The 23,849-nt window shown below is 37.5% G+C and overlaps 1 protein-coding gene across 12 annotated transcripts in view; it reads right to left on the reverse strand.

Moving 5' to 3' along the window:
* The window catches only part of PDLIM5 (PDZ and LIM domain 5), a 201,138-nt gene extending 177,793 nt beyond the window's left edge, over positions 1 to 23,345 (reverse strand). For 3 of the 12 annotated variants that reach the window (XM_059172633.1, XM_059172629.1, XM_059172623.1), the window contains exons 1-2: positions 23,230 to 23,344; positions 19,921 to 20,058 (exon numbers count right to left, since the gene is read on the reverse strand). In XM_059172633.1, coding sequence (XP_059028616.1) covers positions 19,921 to 20,016 — 96 coding nt within the window. In that variant the 5' untranslated portion in view covers positions 20,017 to 20,058; positions 23,230 to 23,344. The other 9 variants (XM_059172610.1, XM_059172596.1, XM_059172637.1 and 6 more) reach the window with 5 other exon arrangements.
* Positions 23,346 to 23,849: the final 504 nt, after the last annotated feature.

The following is a 23,849-nucleotide window of genomic DNA, read 5'->3' on the forward strand; positions in this document are numbered from 1 at the left end:
GGCTTCATGGTCCCAGCTCTGGATCACGCCCTCTCTTACGTCTTTAGCTCCTGCCACACAAAACCCATACCCCAGTCTTGGTAACACTACACCTTTGCACTGTTTCTCCTGGTCCTTAAAGATGGCAATCTCCTGCTGTTGCTCCTTTCTAAACTACTCTGCCATACTCTGCTGGACTTCTCTTCTCAACTAAAACCTGTTTACAAATTCCTTGTATTAAAATTTCCTATTTAAAACACAGTAGGTGTCTTCCTTACTGGGCCCTGGTTTATTTAGTTCCTCAAATCAAGGAGTTAATGTGAGATTTCAACAGAAAATGCTGGTATTTCAAAGCAATGTTTATTGAACCTTACATGGGGGGGGGGGCCTCAAAACAGAAATTTTGGCATAAGAATTAACCATGATCCAGAATCACTTAGCACTACTATATATGTTCTATGGCCCACATTTATCTAAAAAGTCATCATTGTAATAAAATAGTGTTTTTAAAAGTCTTAAATACGAAGTTTTTTAAAGAAATCAATAAAAACACAACTGCTACTTTAGTAACCTACTATTAAATGAACTTTAGCTTTGGCCTCCTCCCAAACTGTTAACTTTTTTCTTTCTTCCCCCTCCTCCTAGTGGCATTTTCTCCAGAAACAAGAAAAATTCAAAAGTTGGTGAAAGGCAGTGGAAAGTTTTATTCAGAAGCTTAAAAATTAGCTCCTTACAACAACTTCTGCCAGAATATTTCTGCCAAGATTAAAAAATCACAATCAAAGCAAGGACAAATACCATAAAATGATGACAATATGAGCGAGAATAGATAAAAAGGTTGGATGTGAAAAACATCACAAGATATGATAGAATATTTTATCTACATGTATCTGTATCTTGATATAAGATGGAAAAAGAATGGTTTAGCTTCTCATCATAGTTTTCTTAAAAACAATCCCATATACAAAGACTGCCCCCCTTAAAAGACCATTCTGAGCAGCCAATAATGAGAAAGAAATCGAGTAAGAAAAATGTAAAAAAGAAAAAAAAAGGAAGAAGAAGAAAGCAAAGCAAAGTATACTGAAATAGTTAGTGGTTTGGGTGTGTTTTACAAAATGAAAGTCACCACTGTCTCTAGAAATCAATGATACTCATAAATTTCAACCACTGGCCTAATGTTCCTGCTCATAGCCTAACACTTTCAGCCAGACTGAGTTCACTATGACCTGGTATAGTTGTAATACTACACTAAACCATGTGCACTAGGCAGAGTAATCTTCTTTAACTTTTTATTTGTTGACTTGTTATCAAAAGTTAAATAATGTATACTTACCACAAAAATAAAGCCATGACAAGATAGCTTCATTTAATTGATAACGTTTCACTGATTTTAAGGAGGTTCATAGACAACTAAAGTAAAAATTTTACAAATACGTATGTAACCACAAGTCAAATTTTCTTAAATTTTTTGTTCACTATATTTCATCTATTCCAGGCCACTTTTGAAAAATGTTTTAAAATGAAAAACTAAAAGTCCTAGTTTCACTCTTTTCCCTCAAAGTTCAATTTTAAAAATCCCTATAAACATGACAAAGTCAAAGAGGCCAAATACAAAAAGGAAGTGTCTCTCAAATGACACAGGCCACTTTTAATGCTTTCAGAATGTTTAAACACACAAATCAAGAAAATGTTCGGGGGGGAGCAGTAACTGGATGATGGACATTGGGGAGGGAATGTGTTATGAGCACTGGGTACTATGTAAGACTGATGAATCACAGACGTGTGCGCCTGAAACAAATACCGCATTATATGTTAATTAATTGAATTTAAATTAAATAATAATAATTAAAAAGGAAATGTTCAGTAAAGTTACAGAGTGCATCTCTAGGCCAGACTGCATGCCAAAATTCACTTACTTGTATTAAAAAGAAGTGGGAAGACAGAACTGGGTTACCTGAAAAAAGTGACACTCTTAACCACTGCAAGGTAAAATATTCAGAATACTGGAATTGCAAACACCATCCAATTAGAAATAATGTGTTCCAAGATTATAAAGGAAACAAGGAAGCTGATTCCAGATGGCCAGAAGTAAAACACAACACAGGCTTCCTCATGTATGTGTATTTTGGGTACACATGTTGACCACCATTATGTTAACCAGTTAATACTGCACTGACAAGTACATCCATACTTCATACAAAGAAATATGTAGGCATATTTATGACATTTTGCTTTTAGTTTAGATACAGGTATAACTTTAAGAATTACCTAACAGTGTAAAAGAGCTAGGAGCTATTTATCAAGTTTTTGTAGGATGTATGTGTGTTTAAAGAGAAGGCACATTATAATGTATTAGAATTACTGAACTAGGATGTAATTTGCCAATTCTGACAAATGTTCCATTGTCTTTAAGTACAGAGGTTATTTCATGGTAAATCCTTCAATTTAGTTAAGAAATCATGTTACCATAACTACACCAATCCCTTAAGTTAAATTTTAGTTTCCACAATTTCAAGGAAAAGTCTAATAATCGGCTGTCTACTCATTCCCATCTAAATGCTATTAAAATTTCTCTGGCAACTTCGAGGGGAAAAAGTCTTTTTTTTTAAATGTGTATTTTTAATACCTATAAAGAAATAACTTTATAAAGGGTTTACAAACTTTATAAAGGGTTTATAAACAAATCCTTTTCTGTCGATCAAATAAAAGTTACATCAATTTCTGCAGACATGTAGATGCTACATAATGAATTTTTTTTTTAATCCAGCATTTCAATATACTGCTATTTTTCCCCTTTTTTAAAATCGTCTTTATCATTTTTAAGTGATAGTTCCGTAGTGGTAAATACATTCAAATTGTTATGCAACTGAGTTCCAGAATATTTTCAAATTGCAAAACTGAAACTTTATACCTATTAAACAACTCCCATTTCCCTCTTCCCCCCCAACCCTGGTTACCACCATTCTAATTTCTCCTAATGGCTTTTATTTTTTATTTTCCTTTTTAAAAGACACTGACTTTGTAAGATTAAGAAAATTAAAACCCAATGCAAATAATCATCATCATTTCTGGTGGAAACCAAATTTGACCATGAAACTCAAGTATACTGCATTTACTAAAACCTACATCACATAAAATGAAACAAGCACAAAACCTTTAAACAGCCTGATAAACCAACTTCCAAATTCTACTGAAGAAAATACTTGCTTCACAAAATCATTGAAAAATAAGTTTTAAAACTGTTACCAACTGTAGAAAAATGAAATCATCTGTAATACATTTGGAGCCTTACTATTAGATTGAATTTATAAAGTAATTCTTCATTAGAATAAATTTGTCCTTTACAGTTTCCTTTCATGAGAAAATTTTTGTTTCTAATGTTTCTTGCCCCTCCTTCAGACAAATAAAAAGGGTGGGGTTTCACTGATGCAAAAGATCACAGAGCTGATTATGAAACTTTTTTTTTATTATGAAACTTAATTGGGATAACTTAGATAACTGTCTAGTGATAATAAAACGTAAATCTTAAAAAGAATGAAAATTTAATGATGATAATAAAATGAAAAAACTCTTTGGGAAAACTGCCCTTCCCAAAGAAAATATTTAACTACTTTCATTTAAAATTACAATCTAGTGACTAGTTCAAAAGCAAGATAACTGGACAATGGTGACCAGTTCACCTGATAAGTTAGTAGACTAAAAAGGTTATTCCTCCCAGATATAAATGAAACATTTCAAATAAAATCATATGTTGGGAGAAAATACAAACCCTAAAAAAAATCACTGTACATCAAAAAATAGAATACTAGTTTATTAGCTATACAACATACTAGCATACTCGTATATTAGCTTTGGTAATAAAATATTCACATATGTCTGATCATTATTATATAATCATAATCACCTAAAGTATTTTTTTGAGAGAAATTAATTACTATTAGGTTACTTTAAATGTTAAAATAAAATCAAGAAAGCTATGTCTAGGGGCACCTGGGTGGCTCAGTGGGTTAAGCCTCTGCCTTCGGCTCAGGTCATGATCTCAGGGTCCTGGGATAAGAGCCCTGCATCGGGCCCTCTGTACACAAGGGAGCCTCTCTCCGCCTGCTGCTCTGCCTCTCTCTCTCTCTCTCTGCCTGCTGCTCCACCTACCTGGGATCGCTCTCCGTGAAATAAATAAATAGAATCTTTAAAAAAAAAAAAAAAAAAAAAGCTGTATCTAAAACTTCTTTTAAGGGTGCCTGGGTGGCTCAGTTGGTTAAGAGTCCAACTCTTGGTTTCAGCTCAGGTCATGATCTCAGAGTCATGGAATCAAGTCCCATGTTGGGCTCACATTCAGCGTGGACTCGGCTTGGGATTCTCACTTTTTCTCCCTCTCCCCCCCCCCCCGCCATGTATACACTCTCTCTATATAATATAAATAAATCTTTGGGGTGCCTGGGTGGCCCAGTCGGTTAAGCGTCTGCCTTCAGCTCAGGTCACGCTGGGATCAAGTCCCACATCAGGCTCCCTGCTCAGTGGGGAGCCTACTTCTCCCTCTTCCTCTGTCTGCTCCTCTCCCTGCTTGTGCTCTCTCTCTGCCTCACTCTCTAGCAAATAAACAAATAAAATATTTTAAAATAAAATAAAATAAATAAATCTTTTAAAAATATATAAAGAAAATTTGTTTTATACTAGTGTATTATTTTATCATATTAATGTACTACAGATAATTCCTAAGTTGGTTGTAAAGCATTATTTTGTAAATGTAACTCAAAACTCACAGGAAAACTCAGTCTTGCTTTGAATTTGCAAAAAGCTAACCTAAATATGAAGTCTGAAGTTTCATCATTTACCAAGGCATTATGATTTATTACAGCAGACTTATACCTATATAATAATGATGACACTTTTATCCATTATCAATGTTCTTAAGGCATGAAATGTGAATTTACTAATGTTATCAATAGGCAGCCTCTCCTATTAGATGTTAACCCTACTCAAGGGACCTCTCTGAAAGATTAAGAAATGAAATACATTAAATCTTATAAACTCCCTCCAGTTAAGAAAATAAAAAGGTCACAAAACATAACTTTTGGCATTGGGTACACTAACCAACCAACAGGCTAAAGCATTCTTTTTTAAAAATAGACACATTTTAAAACCTTTTTCAGCTCAACATATCAGATCTAGAATAAACATCCTAACACTCACTTTATCTTTGAGGCATACTCTAACAAAAGTGTTACCAACATAATTTGTAAACAAGTCCTCAGTGTGTATGCAACATTTCTTTATTAAAGTAGAAGAGGTCATAACATCACAAGGAAATGAAAACAGAAGCCATCTGGGCAACAAGCTGCTTCTTAAGAGTTACAAAGAAAATTTGAAAGAACACAAAATAACAAAAAAATGTAATCAGCGTGCAAATAACAATGAAAAAATAATAATATATTTTGTAACTACAAATAACTTTCAAAACAAACATATATTAAAATGAGTATTTTACTTCCAAATAGCCACTTTGGGTGGTTATATATTTACTCCTTTGCTCAAAAACTGTTTTGAATTCTTTCCCAGAAACTTTAACCAAAACCAATTTATAAAACACACCAGTTTGTAGATACGATAAGATCACAGTAATAGTAACCCACACTCTAATCAATCAGCTCTAATCCAAAGGAATCAGAATCCCTCTTAACTCCCCAGGAGTTGCCCCATGATTATTCCCAATGTTACCCTCCTCAGTACTGTGAACCTCGTCGCTCATTCTGACACTAGACCTACCTTATCCCACTCTGTTTTCCTCCTTGCTCACAGCATTGTTGGCACACTGGCCACCTTTCTATTCCTTGAACACACCACGCTCTTTCCTGTCTCAAGGCAGAGAGAGAGAGATCACAAGTAGACAGAGAGGCAGAGGGAGAAGTAGGGTCCCTGTTGAGCAGAGAGCCCGATGCAATGTGATGGATGCAATGTGATGCGAGGCTCAATCCCAGGACCCTGTGATCCCCACCTGAGCCAAAAGCACAGGCTTAACCCAGCCAGACACCCAGGAGCCCCTGGCTTCTTAGTCTTAAATCAATGCTGCCTCCTCAGTCATAGAGGCTTTTCTTGACCACCCAATTTAAAGGTAAAGACCTTACCACCAGACACTCGTCCTCTTCTCCCAATTACTCCCTAGCACATTACCTTATTAAAATTACACTGCTTATTTATTTATATATTTTAACTATCAGTCCATTTACTAGGATATAAGGTCCAAAACACAAAGGGCTTTGTTTTGCTTATCTCTGTATTTTCAGTACTGCGGCCAATACTGAGCACACCCTAGGTGCTCAATAATGAAAATGAGCAAATGACTCCATGCCCAGAGGTAGATATCATAAATTCTGCCTGCCATTGCCACTTTTGTGTCTTCTCCATGGATTCTACAGATCTTAGTCTAGAAGATCCCTGCTCCTGACACAGGCTATATGGTCAATGCACATTACTGTGTTCTCTTCCTAGATCTGATTATATATACGTCCTCTCCTACTTCTAAACTCCTTCATATATTTCATATCATTCTCCATATGCCTTTAGGTCAGAAAATAGAGACTGACCCAATATACCCAAGGGCCAGTACACAGTAAGAGATCAGTAAATAAGTGCTGACTTACATCTTGTTGTCTCAGGGCTTTGGCACAAGTCATTCAGAAGAAGGGCAGTGCCAGAAGATGATACCAAGAGGATATAGCCTGCTCAACCAAGAATCTACCCATGTCTCATAAAAGATAACAATTAAAAGTAATAATAAAATCTCCAAGGACTATGCTTGAATACACTCAATTATGTTTCCTGAATTCCTACCCATGCGGTTTCTTGATCTTTCATGCAAAGAGAACACACCCATACATAAACACTTGCCCCTCTTAAGCTCACCTAACTTCCATATATGTCCAGACAAGCCTGAATTTGCACATTTACAAAGCACAGACCAGCTTTAGTTTTCTCTTTTTAAACAAAAGATACACATATTGTAAAAATTTCAAACTGTACAAAAGAGTTCCATCAAGCCTACAGCCCAGTGCAGTGTCTAAACCTTCCACCATCCAGTCACACAAAAATCAGTTTCCTGACTTAATAATTGTACTTTTGCATTGTTCTTTTTTTTCACTTATTTTTTTAAAGATTTTATTTATTTATTAGAGAGACAGAGAGCACAAGTAGGCAGAGAGGCAGGCAGAGAGAGAGAGAGAGAAAAGCAGGCTCCCCGCGGAGCAAAGAGCCTGATGCGGGGCTCGATCCCAGGACCTTGAGACCATGACCTGAGCTGAAGGCAGAAGCTTTAACCCACTGAGCCACCCAGGCGCCCCAACTTTTGCATTGTTCTTAATATATCTGAGATGTTAGGTGTTATATTCAGTTCTGAGAGTCATACAAAGACATTTAAAAACTTTTAAAAGCGGGGCACCTGGGTGGCTCAGTGGGTTGAGCCGCTGCCTTCGGCTCAGGTCATGATCTCGCATCCCGGGATCGAGTCCCGCATCGGGCTCTCTGCTCGGCAGGGAGCCTGCTTCCTCCTCTCTCTCTCTCTGCCTGCCTCTCTGCCTACTTGTGATCTCTCTCTGTCAAATAAATAAATAAAATCTTTGGGGAGCCTGGGTGGCTCAGTGGGTTAAGCCGCTGCCTTCGGCTCAGGTCATGATCTCAGGGTCCTGGGATCGAGTCCCGCATCGGGCTCTCTGCTCAGCAGGGAGCCTGCTTCCCCCTCTCTCTCTCTACCTGCTTCTCTATCTACTTGTGATTCCTCTCTGTCAAATAAATAAATAAAATCTTAAAAAAAAAAAAAAAAAACTTTTAAAAGCATATGCCCAAGGTTGTAATGAAAGGCAAACTCATGAAACATTAGAAGAAAGGGCTTCCTACATAATTTCCAGCAGACTAAAAGGGAAATACTACTCAATCACTTATCTGAAAGGCTGTTAAGAAAGAAAGGGTTAGCCTCTGTTGTACCTGAAACTAAAAGACAGAAACAGAACCACTGGGTCAAACTTAGAGAAAATAAATTCTGACTGACACAGAGAAAGACCTTGGGAGGCAGGTGGTTATTATATGATGTAACCTCTGGGACATTTCCCAGAAATGTAAACCCTGCCTAGAATTAAAAACAAAACCAAAATATTTCATCAGTTAATTCTATCAGTCATGTACATTAACAAAACAAATCTAAGGAAATTGATTGCAATTGCAACCCAGCATCCCATCTGTCCTCTATTATCATTACGATCATCAGCCAATAGCTACTGAACACAAACTGGGGATTCTAGCACGATCCCACTCCACCCACGCTGCAGTAGTTTTCTCGCCCCCTGGTGAGAGCAGTTCACCATTAACAAAGTATATGACCTATATAAATGTACTTAACTATACTGCTGTGAAACCTAACGTGAGGAGAAAAAATTTGTGCTGTTCTCTGGTTCATGGGATTAAAAAAACTGTACCTAGTTCTTTTTTAACATATTACCATTTGGTTAGTAATGAGGTGTAAAATAAAACCAAGTATAGTCAAAGATTCCTGAAGAAGTCTTTGATAAGTTCAACATTATTAAATTTTATAGTATTAAAATTTATAAGTAGTATGGCAACTTCAGCCCTCTAAATCTTTGTCATGAAGATACTTAAAACACTGTAAAGAGAACCAAACACTACTGTCATTTATTTACAAAAAGGATTTGACCTATGGTGACTGAACTCTGAAAAATGGGAAAAGCCTGGTGGTTGGGGAAAAGTAGATCTGTCACATTATTTAGTCAGTGACAATCCCCATGTAACTTAGCCTTTTCTTTTTGCTGAAATGATCTAAGTAGCAAAAGATCCATAATAAAAAAAAGTTTTTTTAAAAAGCAAAGACATATATGGTTCCCAAATATTTATGTACAAAATGGAACGTCAATGGTAGACGAGAAACATCCAGACAGCATGTGAGAAATCCCTTAACAACCTGAATTCAATGTCTAGGGCCTGGAGTCTACATTTTTAAAATCTCTTAGATGGTTTTAATAATTGCTTTGGAAACCAGTTGTATCTTTTCCTAATAATCTCAGTTATTCCCATTTATACAAGTCTTTTATTCTAGAGCATGTATACACACACAATGGCGGCTGGCTGGCTGTCAGTAGAGCATGCAACTCTTGATCTCAGGGTTGTGAGGGCAAGCCCCAGGTTGGGTGCAGACATTACTTAAAATGTTTTTTAAAAAGATAGAAAAGAAGAAATACAAAAACTTGATTGTCAGGAGTGAAAACTGTCATCTATTCCCAGAAAATAGAGTATACTGGTTAAAAGCATTATTACTATTCAATTTGACTGGTTTCAAATCCTAAGCCTAATCAATTACTGGCTGTTTAACTCTGGGAATGTCATTTAACTTTTCTTCCTTTTAAAATCATACTTTCTCAGAGGATGATTAATGAGAATTAAATAATGGGACATGTGCAAAACGATTAGAGCAGGGCCTACACAATAACAAGGGCTCAATAAATGTCAGCTTATTTACATCATTATTTTTATTGTTTAATATAGGAAAGAAAGGAGACCCAAGCAAGCTGGAGTAGTCAAAAATCTGAAAGAGCACTTGGTATATGAATGTGCCTTGAAGGATGGTTAGAGGATTAAAGGTAAGAAGAAACAAAGGTAGTAAGCACAAAAAATTTAAGAGACCAAGGACTTTACGGTTCAAAATGGGCATTTTGGACCATAAGCTCAATTGTTTTAAGGGGACCCATTTATATGCAGCTGGAATGCCAGGCAGAGGAGTCAAGCAATAATTCAACAAACAGGAAACCCTTAACTGTTCTTAAATAGGACAGTAATGTGTTAAATGCAGGATTTTAGAATTTCTACCTGGGCAAACTGCCAGCCTGAGTATAAAGAAACAAACTACAAGGAGATAAGCCAATGACAAAGTCTGGAAACACCTGTGTCTACTAAAATATCAATTATCACTCTGAGAATTGAATACCAATAACCAGAATCTTCTAGATGGAGAGGTTCGTATACAGAAATGCCTACTATGAAAAGATCAGAAGAACTATTTGTAGACGATTTAGAAGTTAGTAGCACAGAAATATGTCAAGAAAATGTCCAAAATCATGAAAATTACATGTGTAATAATACTTGTACATATGTATGAACTTCTTTCTCCAGAACATCTTTAAAGATTCCTAGTTAAGGGACAGAGCATTTGTTTTCTAAAGGACATTTGTCCCCCACTACCTTTTCTCAAGAAGAAAAATACTTTCAGAACATATCCACAACCTCCTCTGGCTAACATTATACAACCCTACTAAACTTTTTAATTTTACTATCTATAAAAGTTATAATCTCAGAAATCATTTATGAAATACATAAGCTAATTATTGCATCCTCAACAGAACCATATCATAACCCTTAAATCCCTGATAGAACAAATGGTAAATGGCATTCAACAGTTAACATCATTAAAACAAAATTTTAGTAAGCCAAAATTTACCCAAAACAATTATGAAGAACAACGGCCATTGTTAAATCAATTTTTGGATCCTGGAACAAAAAAATGTTTAAGAAATCACAGAACTCAAATAAAAAATGGTGCAAATTCTAAGCAAGTTCCAAACTCTTCTCATCATATATTTTTTTAAGGTTTTATTTTTAAGTGGTGTGCCTGGGTGGCTCAGTCAGTTAAGCTTATGCCATCAGCTCAGGTCATGACCCCAGGGTCCTGAGGCAAAGCCCCACATCTAGTTCCCTGCTCAGCTGGGAGTCTGCTTCTCCCTCTGTCCTCCCCCAACCATACTCATGCATGCTCTCTCTCTCTCTCATAAATAAATAAATAAAATCTTTTTTAAAAAATATTTTATTTTTAAGTAATCTCTACACCCAACTTGTGGCTCAAATCCCCAAACCCTATCAAGAGTTGCATACTCCACCAACTGCTAGCTAGGCGCCCCACTTCCCATATTTAAGAATTAAGGGACACCTGGGTGGCTCAGTCTGTTATGGCATCTGCCTTTGGCTCAGGTCATGATCTCTTCTTGCAGAGAACCTGCTTCTCCCTCTCAACCCTGCTAGTGTTCTCTCAAATAAATTTAAAAAATCGTAAAAAAAAAAAAAAAAAATTACAGCAACACATGAAAGGGAAATTCCACATCCCCTTTAACCACATAAACACAAACATCCCTGGCATCCTTATTCTCTTTCTCACCAAGGTTACCAACACACATATTCTGCTGCTCAGACCAGGGTAAAATGAAGAAATACATTATGCCTCATGTTAGTATGCCTTCACAATGCCTGATTTACTATGTTATTGAAAATGTAACACTTCAGTTAAGCTCCACTGGCTAATAAAAGGTTGATAATGAAAACAGTGAGTTTTCTAGGGGTGAATTTTACTATGTCCCAGGGCCATAGTGAACAGCTCATAAAGGTCTCCTTGTCACATCATTTAAAGGGAGCTAGAGAAGATCTGAAATCCCACAATATTATCAGGCTCCAGGAGAAACTCCAAAAGTAACAACCATGACTCTATTAAATGTGATTTGCTTAAATTTTTCAGAAAATCTACAAGGCAATATGCCAAAAACTGTTCAACAAAAAACAAACAAAATCTTTCACATGTAACTGGAAGTAATATGTTAACACTGAGAGGAAATCTACTTAAAAATAGGAAATACTGGGACGCCTGGGTGGCTCAGTTGGTTAAGCAGCTGCCTTCGGCTCAGGTCATGATCCCGGCGTCCTGGGATCGAGTCCCACATCGGGCTCCTTGCTCCGCAGGGAGCCTGCTTCTCCCTCTGACTCTGCCTTCCACTCTGTCTGCCTGTGCTTGCTCTCGCTCGCTCTCTCTCTGACAAATAAATAAATAAAATCTTTAAAAAAAAAAAAAAAAAAAAAAAAATAGGAAATACTTTTTTTTTTTTTTTTACTCTTCATTAGCTTTTATTTTTTTTTTTCACTTACATGTAGAATCTTTTTTTTTTTTTAATTTTTTATTTTTTATAAACATATATTTTTATCCCCAGGGGTACAGGTCTGTGAATCACCAGGTTTACACACTTCACAGCACTCACCAAATCACATACCCTCAAGAATTAGGAAATAAATGATAGAGGGTAACTATTAATCAAAACTCCTTATGAAAAAATTCAAAGAACATCATCCCTGGAAATTAATGGTGTCATTTATAGAAGAGCAGCACATTTTTATTTCATATGTTCTCATGCAAAATGAAAAACAATGAACCACTTAAAAACAGAAAATCCTTGGTAGACTACTTGGGATTAAGAGCTATAAAAAGGAGAAAAGTGGAAAGAGCCCCATCTGATCAGAAAAGATCAAAGTCTGTTGAAAAGTGTGTTAGCACAGGTATGAGGAAACAAGTATTCTTATACTGTGGGTAGGAGTGTCTTATAGAGATAGTTGGCAGTATCAATCAAAATTATAAATGTATCTACCCCTTTGACTCAGCAATTCCATTTCTAGGAATTTATCTGACAGATACATTCATATATATGACATATATACAAATGCAAAAATTATTGCAGTGTCAGTAAAACCAGTTGAATAAATTATGATAAATCCAATCAATGCAGCTATACAAAAAGAATGACGTATTTACTGATTTGGCGTTAAGTGAAGAAAACAAAATGCCCCCCCAAAAGTATAGTTTTTAAGGATGCTGTCTGAGTTGAAAAGGAGGGTGATAAGGATATATATATGTATATACATGTATCTGTACAGATCATCTCTGAAATTATACACAAGAAACTGCTAACTGGTTGCTTCCAGGAAAACTAAATGAAAGGCAGGACAACAGGAGACTCTCCATTATATCCTGTTGTACCTCTGGAATTTCAAACTATATGAATGTATTACCTAAAAAGAAGTATAAATTAACCAAACTTTAAAAGTGGGAAGTGTGGGGCGCCTGGGTGGCTCAGTGGGTTAAGCCGCTGCCTTCGGCTCAGGTCATGATCTCAGGGTCCTGGGATCGAGTTCCGCATCGGGCTCTCTGCTCAGCAGGGAGCCTGCTTCCTCCTCTCTCTCTCTCTGCCTGCCTCTCTGCCTACTTGTAATCTCTCTCTGTCAAATAAATAAATAAATCTTTAAAAAAAAAAAAAAAAAAGTGGGAAGTGTGAAAGGTTAAGAAGACTGTTTGAGTAACAAATGTGACCCAGTAAGTAAGTGCTCCCATTGTGGCCTTTTTCAAACTGCCTCTTTTCTCCTTCCATCTAATGTGCTCCTTTCCATTCCTTCCTGTTAACTTTCCCAGTCCATTTTAATCTCCTCCATGTAGGCCTATCAGGGTCACATGTTATAACTATCTAGATTGGCTTCAAGTACTAAATGCCAAAGAAGTTGATGGACTTTGTTCCACTAATCATCACACAAAATGGGCACAACATCAGTTGTTTAAAAAAAAAAAAAAGAGTTATTTACAGTAGGGTAGATAACTGTACTTATATAAAACAAGAAAAAAAAATAAGGTGGGGAATGACAGGAATCACAATATTGTAAAAAATTCTTCCAGCAGCACCTGGGTGGCTCAGTGGGTTAAAGCCTCTGCCTTCTGCTGGGGTCATGATCTCAGGATCCTGGGATCGAGCCCCACATTGGGCTCTCTGCTCAGCAGAGAGCAGCTCTGCTCGGCCTCCCCCCTTCTCTCTGCCTGCCTACTTGTGCTCTCTGTCAAATAAATAAATAAAATCTTAAAAAAAAAAATTCTCCCAAACCTAACTTTAAACACTCATTCAAAACTGTCTCCTGTGTCTTTTCATAAATATCTTATTACCAAAAAAAAAAAAAAAAAAAAAAACCCCACTTAATAAAAAAACAGAGTATCTACGATAAAAAAGTGATTATCCCACTTCATAATTTAAAAACCAAACCTGAATTCCCAACAGGGCTATGGAGTGGCTCTGCACCTAGAATACCTAAGTTAACGGTTACCATAGTCACTGCTCCTTAACTGCTTAAGCTAACTGCTCTTTTCATTCCCTTATGTCCTTTATTTGCAAATGTATGCATATATTAGTCTTTCACATGCTAGGGTCTTATTCTGTCACATTTTATATTACAGAGTCAATATTTCTGTATCCCAAAATTTAAATAAAGGCCTAGAGTCTCACCTACTGAAACTGAAACAGAATTAACCCTTACAAGACACCAAAGCAACAACACCTTCTTCGTCCAGAGCAATGTTTGCTTCTGAAAGAACTAACTCCTATCAGGTATTTTCCCCCGTGCAGTCATAACTGGGAGAAAAGGCCATGACTGATCTTATGGTATATGGGACTCTGGGTAGAACTACTGTAAAGAGGATATTTTGGACAAAGACAACTGGTTAACTGTATATTCACACTGCAACCTGACCAACAACCATTATAAAGAAAAGCTCTTCCTGAAAGTTCTCAAAAATAACTGAAGTCCACAGTCTTCAATATTCTCAGTTTGAGGAGATATTATACCTAATTGTAAGTAGGTGAACAAGTTATGTAAAAATATCCTTTACTTGGGTTTAAAATGTTATTCTTGGAGCACCTGGGTGGCTCAGTCCGATAAGCATCCAACTCTTGATTTTGGCTCAGGTTGCAATTTCAGGGTTTTGAGATCAAACCTAGCATCTGGCTCCACAGTGGGCTGGGCATGGAGCCTGCTTAAGATTCTCTCTCCCTCTGCCCTTTCCATACCCTACCCCCATCCCCACACATGCATACTCTCTCTCTCTCTCTAAAAAAATAAAGTAAAATAATACGTTATTCTTACTTCGCCCAATCTCCATATTATTTCCTCCATCACGTACAGAAGGCCTACAGACAGTAAAAGTCCTCTTATTTTAACAGATAACTTTCCAAAATGCCCAACATTCATTAAAATCTGAAAAATCAAGCTCCCCTTTTCTAGAACTACTAATTTACAACCAAACACAGATAAGATTTTTCATTTATTTACAAATAACAATCCAGAAAAACATCTTCAGAATTAGCTTGAGATTCTTTACCTTGTAACCACAATGACAGAAAATCACCACTTAGGAAAAAAAGCCAGTCTCTGTGCCCCACAAAAAAGGTAATTAATATTTTAAAAGCAGAAGATGAACATACATGTGAAATATACATTATGTAGTTATACAAACTAAATCCTTAACTTTCCAACTTGGCATAATGACAGAGTAGTTGGAAGGGACTGTAAAAGAAAATACTCAACAGCTTAAAATTAACAATGGGCCCATTTATTCAAGGTAGGATGGTTCTCCCATTTCAGCTTGAGAGGACTGAAAGTCTCTTTCTATCCTCCTCTAGGAGGGAAACTCTGCAGCTGGCCTGTCTGGAGAATCACTCAAATATATTAACAGCTTTGCTCGAAGTCAAGCAATGGCAAGAAAAGCCTTCATCTTCACTTTCTACTGAAAACCAACACAGAGAATGTTGACTTTGAGGTATTAAAATTTCATCCTTCAAGGATCATTTCAATTAATTTCTCCTGCAGAAAGCCGACCCCACAAATAAAAAAGCCCACTGAAACTGAGAAACACTTATCTGTATCTTTGTAATTTCACCAAATACTGTCTTGTGATAGGTCTTTAACAATGTCTAGTACGGCACTTAATTCTTTTCTCCCCAACCTTTTTACCCCCCAATATTTTATACCTTCTTAAATGGTTTCTAGAAAGTATTCCTATAACTGCTGAATAAATGAATTCTTGGCAAAATGTTTCACAGCTGTCTTTTCTCTGTTCTATCTTATACTCCCAAGCCGAACTCCATAATCCAGAAAGTAGTAAATTTCCTTTGCTTTTTAAATCCAACTAAAATCTTGTCTGAGTTGGTAACAACTAATCCTCTCCTAACTCTTGAGAATCAAAATCATTATTTGTATTACTATTAATTTGTATTAAAATATTTGACCTCATTCTTATCTGAAGAAACAATGTAGATGTTTTATGGAGAATTGGGAGCTCATCTTCAGGAAATTCAAATACTGACATTTAAGAAAAAAAAATTCTAGTATCATAAATCAGAATACACAAAAGAGAGTATTGTAACCTTAAGATGCCATACTTAAAAGATGTTATTCACAAATATATCATCCTTCCTGTAATTCCATCGTGAGGAACATCAACTTGCCAAAATATGGCCTTGAATTGTGCAAGAAGTCTCCTATTTCTTCTTATAAAATATACTGGCAAAGACCAATCACCCACACTGCTACAAAGAAACCCATCCCACATTCCATGGCTTCAAGGCAATTCCATAAATACAGGGTCATAAAAAGGCGGCCTACAAACTGTTGTAGCCAGCACTCCATTTTAAGAATAGGAAACTGAAGACAATGACATGTGATTATATAGTTACAGTAATGTGAGGATCCTTTTAAAAGTTTCTAAGATAATCTTGTCTTAGAAACGGTCCCACCTACTAAAAAAGAAGGCAAAACTTGTACACCATAGATAATGGGAAAATCTATGTGAAATGTTAAATATTGTATAGTTGGCAAGAAAAAAATGTATAGTTTGCATTCTTTAAAACACAAAGTCACACCCAGCATATTCACATGCTAATAACAACAAAATCTCAGGAAAACAGAAATGTTCAGGTCCCAGCCAATGGTCTACTTATGACATATACATTTGCTATCACAGGGTTCCAATGTTATAAGGGAATGTAAATAGCCCTATGGAGCTGGACATAGCAACAAATGAACAGAGAAAAAACTGTATGCTTTTGGACTCTAAACATAAATATGCAGCTTCCCAACTAAGCACAAACTTGTGATTTTTTTTTCTTTTTCAATTCCAGTAGACTCTAAGTAAAAAAAATAACTCCTACGTTACCCATAATTATAGGGCTTTTGATATTGCAAGTCTCAAAATATTTTTTCTTCTTAATATTATAATATTGTTGTAAAAAATAAGAGCTAAGAGAATACAATGTACCCGACCTTGCTAATAATTTCATACCTATCATTAATATGAGAAGCCCTAAATTAATGTTTTAAGGCATGCTGTTAAGTTTTAATTACTTTTTGACACATTAATTAAACAATTTAGTGACCACAGAAATATTTCCCAATAATTTTACATAATTAAGGCAGAATAAATATAACTAGAGAACTAAGTAAGACAAGGTGTAACATTACTAATCTTATTACAACAATATAAATTAGTTATTAGGCACACGTCTTTATTAGGCAATGTTATAGGCATGTTTGAACTGAACCACACAAGGGGTTAAAAGTAACTACAGTGAAAGCCAACAGCCTAGCAGCACAGTTGAGCCAACATTCCCTTCTCTCCTCCCCTCCCCTTCCCATCCTCTCCAGTCCAGAATGAATTGCATGCCCCACTGCACAAGGCCCAAAAAGGTCACAGGAGATGGCAGAGACTTTTGTAAGAGAACAGAAATAACTCAGCAGCTTTGTTACCATAGTCTCTTTTAATCAGTATGTTCAAAATCCTTTAATTAGCACTCTGTCTACACAAGGAAAGCATTTCTTCTGTGCCAAGGGAGGGCACATATGTATGTACACAGTGTTCTGTTTTATCAGCATCACAACATGGAGCTAGGCCTCAAATTGTCTGCCAGGAAACTAAAGCACAGAAAACTCTTTTAAAGGCATGGTACCACAAAACTTACACAGCACATTTGCATTTCTACTACCAAACCACACAGTGATTTAGTTTGTTTCATTAGGTGTCAATTTGTTTCTGGACTTCTTCCCCACCAAAACTGGATGCATTTTAAACTAAACAATAACTTCTATAGTCCATTATTTATAAAGTAAGATATTCAAACTTAATATTAATAATGTTAACAGAACATAAAAACAAGACAATAGTAAGGTATCATTCTTTTCCTCATAAGAGATCTTCAGGAAGAGAAAAAAATTGCCTTGCTCAAACACGAATAAATCGTAAGACCCATTTTCACATGGATGCTTTCCATTTAAAATTTCATCCAACCATGGTCTTAAAACTTAAAGGCTGGATTACATATATGCATTTCCTTGTAAAATCTGATTAACTGGAATCAAGACAGAAATTGGTGGTAAATTAAAGTTAACTGTTTAAAAAATAAAATAAAATAAACTGTTTTAAAAATCCACAGACAAGAAACAAGGAAAACTCCATTAGTAAATTGGGATTAGCTGTATTTTAGCTATTTTCACACGTTACAAACTTAATCTCTCAAAATTAAGGTGTGTGTATATATAAGCAGCAGTGTATGTGTATACACACACACACACAACACATACGCAAAAATCCAAAAGTTTGCTCGCAAGGCTGTTGGGGGTGGGGAGTAACAGAAGGTATTCTTGTGCATTGCACAAAAGTATAAATTGACACAGCCTATCGAAATTGTATATGTATGTGTCCATATATATGCATGTGTATACACACACACACACACATAACAGTTAAACAGCATGGAGGTTGGGGCACTGACTGCATCATATAGTCAAAAATCTACATGTAACTTTTGACTCCCTCCAAAATTTAACCATACTAATAGCCTACTGTTCACTGAAAACCTTACCAATAACAAAGAATCTATTAACACATATTTTCATGTTATATATACTGTACTTTTATAATACAGTAAGCTAGAAAAAAATATTAAGAAAATCATAAGGGAGTGCTTGGGTGGTTTGGTTAAGCATCTGACCCTTGAATCTGGCTCAGGTCATGATGTCAGGGTCTTGAGATCAAGCCCTGCATCAGGCTCCATACTCATTGGGAAGTGTGCTTGAGATTTTCTCCCTTTCCCTCTGGCCCTCCCCAAGCCTGCCTGTGCTCTCTCTCACTCTCTCTAAAATAAAAAAAATCAATCTTAAAAAGAAAAATGAAAATCAGAAGGAAGAGAAAATACATTTACAGTATTGTATATATATTTATTGGAAAAGAAATCCCTGTGTAAGTGGACCTACACAGTTCCTATCTGTGTTGTTCAAGAGTCAACTGTGTTTATACATACACATAAAAAATTATGCGTATATGGTATCCACCACAGCACTGTTTGAAATAACAATACTAGAAACAATATAAATGCCTTTCCATAGGGGACTGGTTAAATGTATGTTACTTCCCTACAAGAGAAGTCTACATAGTTGTTTAAAACAAAAACAAAAACCTTTAGGGAAAGTTCTCCACGATAAATTATTGAGAAAAAAAGACACGGAGCAGTGTGTATAACATGCTCATATAATTAAAAGGGGAGTGGATATTCCTATTTGACTACGAAAAAAAAGCCAGCAATTAATAGCAAGCAGAAACAGTGCTTGACATATGTCATGCTTCAAAAAAACACCATCATCATCATGAAAATATATCCTTAAGTTGTATACACAAAATACATTCAAACTAAATCAATAATGTAGTAAACAACAAAATCTCAATTATTTATAAGCTGACTATCTAGGAGATCCAAGCCCTCAATCCCTCTTCAAATATAAGCAGTCTCTGGCAATTCTACTGTTGACTATCACCTTCACCAGAAAGTGACCGGAGGAAATAACACCGAAAACAGTCATTTTATTTGATATTAATCAACAGTTTTTAATTAACAGCTTCTGGAGCTGAAAGAAACAATGAAAATCCCATTGTGCAGCCTTCTAATATTACATATAAAGAAACTAAGGTTAAGATTCCCCAAATTAGTGACAGTTCAAATATTTGAAGTCTACCACCTATTTAAATGCTTTCCATTTCCTTATTAATAAGATGGGGGAGACCGAAAATAAGCTCAACTGAAATCAATTATCCTTGCTAAATTACCTCCCCTCCACATCTTTTATTATACATAACTAAGTTTTCCGAGATTAAATCCCATAAGCAATTGTAATGAGTACAGGTTATCCAGAGAATTCAACAACTCAGCCCTGAAGTTTCCAGGATTAAGCACTGAATGAACATCTGTAATAAAATCTGTGAAGTTTGCTTACACTAGAGATTGTCAGAGGCATGTTGAAATCCTTGCCACCTTGCAGCCGGAAACCCCAAGGAGCTGGGCCAACCAAGGACACACTGTAGTTGCTCATGGCTCTGATAGCTCAAAGTCCAATCTCAGAAAACGAAAGAAACTGTGAAAGAAAATTAGATGGTTAACAAAATGTTTATTTGAAGCCCCATTACCTATTTAATTGTACTTAATATAAACTCAACTAAATTATGTTCAGTATTTTGTTTCGGGGGTATGAGAAGATACTGAGGATAAGTCTACATTAAGTTCTCATTACAGTCTTTTCAGGAATAGGAATCTATGAGCTAATACACAATTTCTAAACTGATGCCAACTTCCATGGTCTAAAAATTCCACATGAGAATCTATTTCTAGACATTTGATCAGTTCTATAACTTGCGACAGTCTAATTTGTGGCTTCTTGCATACAGACTTTAACTCAAAGTACTTTATAACACTTCATTACACATAGGAGAAAGAATAAGATTTTATTTCAGGTTTAATTCAAAATGATTTTCCCCTCCCCTCTACCGCATGCATTCTTTCGCCTGCAGTTGGTAAGAGTCCTTAAATTCAAAGCTACTCTCCGATATGAAAAGGACTGCGAATCTGTAGACTCTCACTCATGCTTTCCACATACAAAACTCTTTAAAGTGTTTTTTAATGCACAAAACTATTCTCTCCAATCATAAACGACAATTTGCATTTCCTCTTAGAAAGACATGGTATTTTCAACACTTAGAGCAATATTTACTTTTCCTTTAGACAGACAATGATAGGCAATCCTCTAGCAGCACAGTGATATTTCAGTGAGAACTTGCTTCTTATTTTATACACACATCACATAAAGCAAGCAAAGAATGAGCATTAACCACACAGTGAATGAGACTGACTAAATGGGGTAGAAATAGAAGGTCAATGCATGAAAGGGAACTGGAGCTTTAGAAAGGCAGCAGCACTTCAGTGCTCTTTTTTGTTTTGCTGTAAGTGCACTCATAATGACTCTCATGGTTTTACTTTTATAGGATTTTTTAAAAAGTGTGACTTTGAGTTTGGTATTGGTTGGTATGATGGTTATGTGTAGTGGGCGAAATTGGGAGAAATGGGTATTTTCTAAAATGTAATACTACGAAACAATATTATTTTGCCCTTTAAAGTGTTAAAAATATAGTGGATGTATAATTTAATCATTTTAAATCACATTTAAAAAAAAACTGTTGAAGACACATTTCCTTGGAAAATTTGTGCTGTTAGACTAAATCACTACCTTATATTACCTGTCTTTAAATATTTTTCCATTTTTTTAACCATTCAAAACTTTGATCCCATTACACCAAATTAATATTGGCACATGTAGGTATGTGAACCATTGGGAATATTAAAAACAAACAGATTACATCTTCTCATAAGGGGAAAATGAGGCAAAACTTTCAAGTCTGGTCCTTAAAGAAAAATTAAGCCAGTGAAAAATCTGTACAGTACCTACCCAGAAATGAAATGAGCTTTCCACAGGCATAGCTAATACACATTCAGTACTGATGTAATACACACAGCGCACTAAAAAGACCCAACGGCCATGCCAGAAGTCAAACTGTTAGATACCCATGAACACCACATAGTAAGATAATTAAGAGTCACACATAATTTAACTGCTTTCCCGCTGTAATAAAAGATTTTCATAGAACTAGTAAAGAAAGACTTATGATACAAATCAGAAGAGTGTAAAGCCAACAGATATTTCACAGGAAGCCTGCCCCCTGCCTTTCTTAATCTTTAACTTGTATCAAGAGAACAATGTGAAAGTTAGGCTCAACTTCCTCTGGACCCACTGTTTCCTACAAGAAAATGTATGCAATTTATATATCAAACCATGTACATACAACTTCCCTTTACTTGGGAATTCCCTTCATAACTTGACCTCATTTATTAAAATTTACTGGCAAGGTCACAGCCACACTACAGAACCACTGTCATTTCTAGTATTCTCTCTGTTAGCTTCATTTGCCTTAAAACATTCTGATCCCTATGCAATGGTAATACTGTTATTGGCTTTTTCCAGGTCTCCCCCATCTGGTTATTAGTACCCAAGCTCCTCCTAAAATACTAAGCAGGGAGGAAATAGTGAGCTGCCTATTCTGCTTTCAAACACGAAAAAATGTTGGACCTTCCCGTACAGTTTGGGGTTTTCTCTTAGGGAAAGTCTAAACAATGTCTTCGCTTTAGTATTTGAGAAGGAAGCTTGGTATTTCCCACGCTTCTACGCCGGCTTCTTCGGTGAATGGGAAGGGGGGAAAGGAGAACTCAAAGTGACAAGAAGGGCCTGAAATTAACGAGCAGTATCTTTAGATTCTCTTTTTCCCCAAATTCAGAGATAATGGGGATAGAGCTGAGGAACTAAAGCCACAGGCACATGATGAAAGCAGTCGACACGAAATTTTCCAGCAGAGGTTCACGCCTAGCCCTGTTTGCCAAATAAGGCTCCGGAGCCGGCTATTTCCGTGGCTGGCAGGTCCGACGTCCTCAACCGTCAGAAGGCGGACTTGGGATAGGATCTGGCGATCACACCCTAGACCTACCCTGTCGACGCAGCCACGAATTTTCTTTCCTAGCTCTGCCCTGTCCAGACGCCCTTCCTTTTTCCACTTATTGTCAAATGCACTGAACGCACAGTCTTACAAAAGCCCCAACAAGTACTCAAGTCTTAATAAATCTGGCGATTATGACAGATTTTTTTTTTTTTAAACAAGCTTTATTTCTGGTCGCCCGGCTGTTTCCCCAAACAGGTACGCAATTTTAAGTACCTGGAAGGAAATAAACACTTCTCAGCGCTAAAGCAAACAAAAAAACAGCAACACGCCTTTCCCGTTTAGTCTCGCTCCCTACACCCCTGCAGGAGGTGGGTGTACCCAGACGCCAAAGTAGGCGCCCGGCGACGCCCGGCGACTCCCAGCAGCCGGCTGGCCGGCGGGTCGCTGCGGGGGTGCCCCAGAGCTCCACGTCCCTGCCTCCGCCACAGTCGTCCCGGCCGACCCGAGCTCCAGGAACTTCCAGTGCTCGCCCTCTGGCCTTGCGCCCACTCCCGCGCCGCCCTTCCCCGGGAGCTCCTCTTCCCACGCGGCACTCTCACCTCCGCCGCTCCAGAAAGCACCTGAGGAGCCGTCCCCGCGCGAGGCGCGCCCCCTCCTGCTCCCCAGCTGGGCTTCCCTCCGCGCACCCGGCGCAGGAAGACCGCTTCTCCCCCTCCTCCCTGCGGGATAGAGGAGCAGCGCATCCCCGACCGGCGGTCACTCACCTCCACTGCAGCGCGGCGCTGCCTCCGCCTCCGACTAGCGCTGACAAGTGATTCGGGGTGCGTGCGCCGTCCCCACCGCCCGGGGAACTTCCGCCTCCTTGCACTCCCCGACCCCGCCCCCAGGCGGAGACACGCTCCCCCCTCCGCCCCCGCCCCGCTCCCGGCCACGCCCCCGGCCCGACCGGGCTGCCCCAGACGGGCGGAGCAGGGTACGCAGGAGTCTGGCGCGCGGGCTTGCTTAGGCGAGCTGAAGCCAGTGCTGGAAAACAATGGAGCTACCGAGTTTCGGTGGGGGTAGTCAGGGGATTTCGGGCAGTACCTGGCAGAGGTACGCTCCGCGTGTCTGTTTTGTAATGGACGCATTTCTCTCTCCAGAAACTTTGAATTGGCAAGCAGTTGTTCTGGCTAAAAATAGAAGAGGGCTTTGGCTAAATCCCTAGCTATGCAAATTCAGCGACTACTGCCTGTTTTTTGGAGAGAGCTTTCCGTGCCCAAAGAAGTGCAGACCCTGAAGTTTGCTTGTCAGGAAGGTGAAAATCGGTAACCCTAATAACTAGAAGTCAAGCTCTATGATCATTCCAGAAGACAGGGATAGAGAGCAAGGGCCAAAAGCTGTTCAA

Source organism: Mustela lutreola, chromosome 1 (genome assembly GCF_030435805.1).
Source record: "Mustela lutreola isolate mMusLut2 chromosome 1, mMusLut2.pri, whole genome shotgun sequence".
NCBI lineage: Eukaryota > Metazoa > Chordata > Mammalia > Carnivora > Mustelidae > Mustela > Mustela lutreola.